The sequence below is a fragment of the Anarrhichthys ocellatus genome, unplaced genomic scaffold (genome assembly GCF_004355925.1).
Source record: "Anarrhichthys ocellatus isolate YVR2014 unplaced genomic scaffold, GSC_Weel_1.0 scaffold87, whole genome shotgun sequence".
In the NCBI taxonomy this organism is placed as follows: Eukaryota; Metazoa; Chordata; class Actinopteri; order Perciformes; family Anarhichadidae; genus Anarrhichthys; species Anarrhichthys ocellatus.
The window spans coordinates 441,661-445,176 of NW_022280117.1; the positions used below are offsets into that span (position 1 = coordinate 441,661).

A 3,516-nucleotide genomic window follows, 5' to 3' on the forward strand; every position below is an offset into this window, starting at 1 on the left:
AAAACGACCAAAAAGAGACACAACGCGAGTACAAAGAGATGCAAAACAACCAAAAAGAGACGCAACGCGAGTACAAAGAGATGCAAAACGACCAACAACAGATGCAAAACCAATATGAATTTATCAAGAGTAAAAAGCTTCTCCAATGTGAGAATGTGCTGTTTTTCGATGTTTTATATCTTTGTATGCTGAATAATTCTTGTTGGGACATCATATAGAGACGCACAACTACCAAAAAGAGACTTAACATGAGTGCAAAGAGATGCAGATGGACCGCTCAGTGAAAGTGTGCACGCTTCAGTGTGACTAACAGATGACAGTGGTGTCCTCTGAGTCCTTTACGTCTGACAACAGGATCACAGCTGAGCTGTTACACAAACATCAACACAAACATTCACTCTCTACTTCAGGAAAGAACACTTTAAAACCATGATATTTATGCATATTCAACAGCCTGAAAGTCAAGTTACAGATTTTATGTGGTTTGGTTTTTGGTAGAAGCTTCTTCTCCCGATTCTTTTTGTAATAAAGCAACGGGAGTCACAGGCAGCTTGTGTCCAACAGACAGATTACCCGCGTATCGATGAGAAGATTAGATCTGACAGATTTAATCCAGTTTGTATTAAAAACTGAAATAAAGTGGAACCACGAAGGATCCGAGTGTGGAGCAGAAAATGAGCTTTCAACGACTCGTCTACGTGACGACTGCTGATGATGAAACATCTTCAGACTCGACAGCAGCAATAAAAAAAAGAGGAATATGGGTCATTTAAAATTAGCTTCACACAACAAATGTTTTCACAAGATGTGTTTACAGTTAAATCATCAACAGTAACTTCAGGCTCTTCATGTCGACGGGACATTCTGCTTATGATGGGACGTTAATATCTTCTATTGCTAAATATAGACGTGAGAAGTTTAAACAAAACATGGAGGATCAAGTGGACCTCGAGTTCAGAGATGAAAACACAAGTCGATCGATCAACAGACGGAGAATTAAACGACCAACTCAAACAGTCATTTTCAGGCTAAAATGGCAAATATTTAGTTCCAGCTGCTCATTAAATGAATATGTTCAGATTTTCTCTCTCTGCTATGACAGTAAACTTAATATTTGGGGTTTCAAAAATATCGACCATCAATGTATTATGGGAAAATAAAAACACTTGCAAAGTAAAACCAAACATCTACAGATTGTTACCAGCTGACAGAGACACAGCCTCCATGTTTGATTGTGATTCTGCTCAACTTGAGTCGTATGCATTTCTGTAAATTGAGAATTGATTGTTTGTACTTTCAATCTCATTCTAACTCCCGTTTCTCTCTCGCGGAGGGTTTTAACATATATCCTCCGTGAGAAAGAGAAACGGTTATAATGTTATAATGAAGTTATAATGAAATATAAAGATTAAAGGAGGACATTTATATGAGAAGACACGAAGGTATAAACTCTTCTCTGATTTAAAAAAGAGATATTTCAGAACTCTATTGACAGTTTTAACTGTGCTAAAGGTTCAGAATCGGCTTCATGTTGGAGGAAATGTGGAGAGACTGGAGATCTTTGGAAAGTTATAAAAGAGTCACGAACACCCGATGGATCCTGTGTTGTTTTTAAAACTTTAAAAAGTAACGAGAAAAGACCAAAGATATATCAACGATGTATCGAACAGTGATCACGATCATGATGTTAAACACACAGTTAAACGAACTTGATCGACTACGATGTTGACGTATAAAATGCTCCGCTCAGCTGCGTTTCAAGCGCTTCCTAAAGTAACAGCCGGCCACCAGGGGGCGATCCAGATGTTTAATGATCCAGATGTTTAATGATCCAGATGTTTAATGATCCAGATGTTTAATGATCCAGATGTTTAATGATCCAGATGTTTAAGAGCCGTAAAGCCGCAGATGCAACAACAAGGTGTGAGAAACGTTCCTGAATGTTCTGGAGTAGAAGACTGATGAACTCTATATTACTGGTTTGGCCAGTCGACACAAAATTGCCAAAAAAATTCAAATTTTGAAATCTTATTTTGATACAAATATTTAGTTAATTATCATGAATGCAGCAAGTTAAGTTCATTTATATATCAAATAGAGACAAGCTGAGAAAACGATGTGACTATCTAATGCAAGTCTGCATTATAAAATGTTTAAATTGAATTATTGATATTTTCAGTGATGAATGAAGTCATACTGCAGGCTGTCAAAAAAGGCACAAAAACATGTCACTTTACATATAAACAGACTTATAATAGTTGTATTTCTTACATTATTATTCTGCTGTATGAGTCTACTTTAACTTTAGTATTAAAGGAACATGTTTCATTTTGTTGTTTTTAGGATTCCTTGCAGCTTCATTCTTTGTTAAAATGACTAAATTAAGTCAGAGTTACAGCTGAGTTTGTGCTAAAGAGATAATAATACTATTAATGTTGAGTGCAGAGAGTTTAAAAAAGGACAAAATACAAAGATTGATGCTGAAAGTAGAGCACAATAAAGCCCCAAGAAAAGAAAACAACATTTCCAACAGCAGCCTCGTTAACTGGTCTCACTGGGTCTCACTGCTCCCGGAACAGTTCAGTGGGACTCACCTGCTGTTTCTCCAGGGGCTCCTTGCTGATGGCGGAGACCTTGGGCGCAGGTGCACGCTCGCACGTGCACCCCTCCAGCAGGTATATCCCGGAGGGCCTCGCGCTCTGGTCGTTCTCGAAGTAGAAGAGCACGTTCTGGTGGAGGGCGAAGAACTTCTCGGTCCAGCGGCTGTTCTCCGTGGTCTTCTTGCTCAGGAAGCCGCGCTTGGAGCCCTCTTTACGCGCGACCACCGACAGATAGAGCGCGTGGCCCTCGTTGTACCGCACGCCCTTCTGCATTTTAATCTTTTTTTGTGTCGGTTTTGTTTCGGTGCTTCAACTTCAAACGGTAACCCGAGGCATCACATCACATCTCCCGGGAGGTTTCACGAGAACTAATCCGGGCTTAGCATGGTGGGAAAAGTTGGAGAGTCCGCGGCGCGTGGCGCACATCACCTTCGCGAGCTCCCCGCACACGTTACACGGGGGCTTTCCACGTCACGCAGAGCCACGGGAGACACCTCACGACGCCTCCATGCTCCCAACTTTATCTCAGGAGTGTTGCCGTTACGAGCGTTGCGTCGCGCGCTGCAGCGCACAAAAACCGAAATAGACGCAAAGAGAACAGACGGTGAAAACAGAATCACGACGGAGATCAGCGGTAATCGGCTTTGACACCAACTTAAAGAGACAGGTCGCTGCAGCCCGTCCGTCGCGCGCTGCCGTCTGCCTGGCTTGCGCCTGGCAAGGAGGAGCGCACACGCGCCCGGGAACGCCCTTCACAGCGCAGGTGCGCATGGAGCGCGTGACTGCGTGCCAAAAGTTTAGGGGTGATTTCACAGTAGCTCTGCTTTTTTAAAAACTTGTACACACAGCAGCTGCCCTTTCAAAGTACATACTGATGTACAAATACCTTAAAACATTTAGGATCATCAACGTCTTT

General features: G+C 41.9%; 1 protein-coding gene across 1 annotated transcript in view; it reads right to left on the reverse strand.

Annotated features, from left to right (window-relative positions):
• rasgrf2a (Ras protein-specific guanine nucleotide-releasing factor 2a) overlaps positions 1–3,279 on the reverse strand; it is a 22,142-nt gene extending 18,863 nt beyond the window's left edge. The window contains exon 1 of the mRNA XM_031875225.1: positions 2,595–3,279. Within this exon, the coding sequence (XP_031731085.1) occupies positions 2,595–2,873 (279 nt within the window). The 5' untranslated portion in view covers positions 2,874–3,279. The remainder of the gene's footprint in view (positions 1–2,594) is intronic.
• Positions 3,280–3,516: the final 237 nt, after the last annotated feature.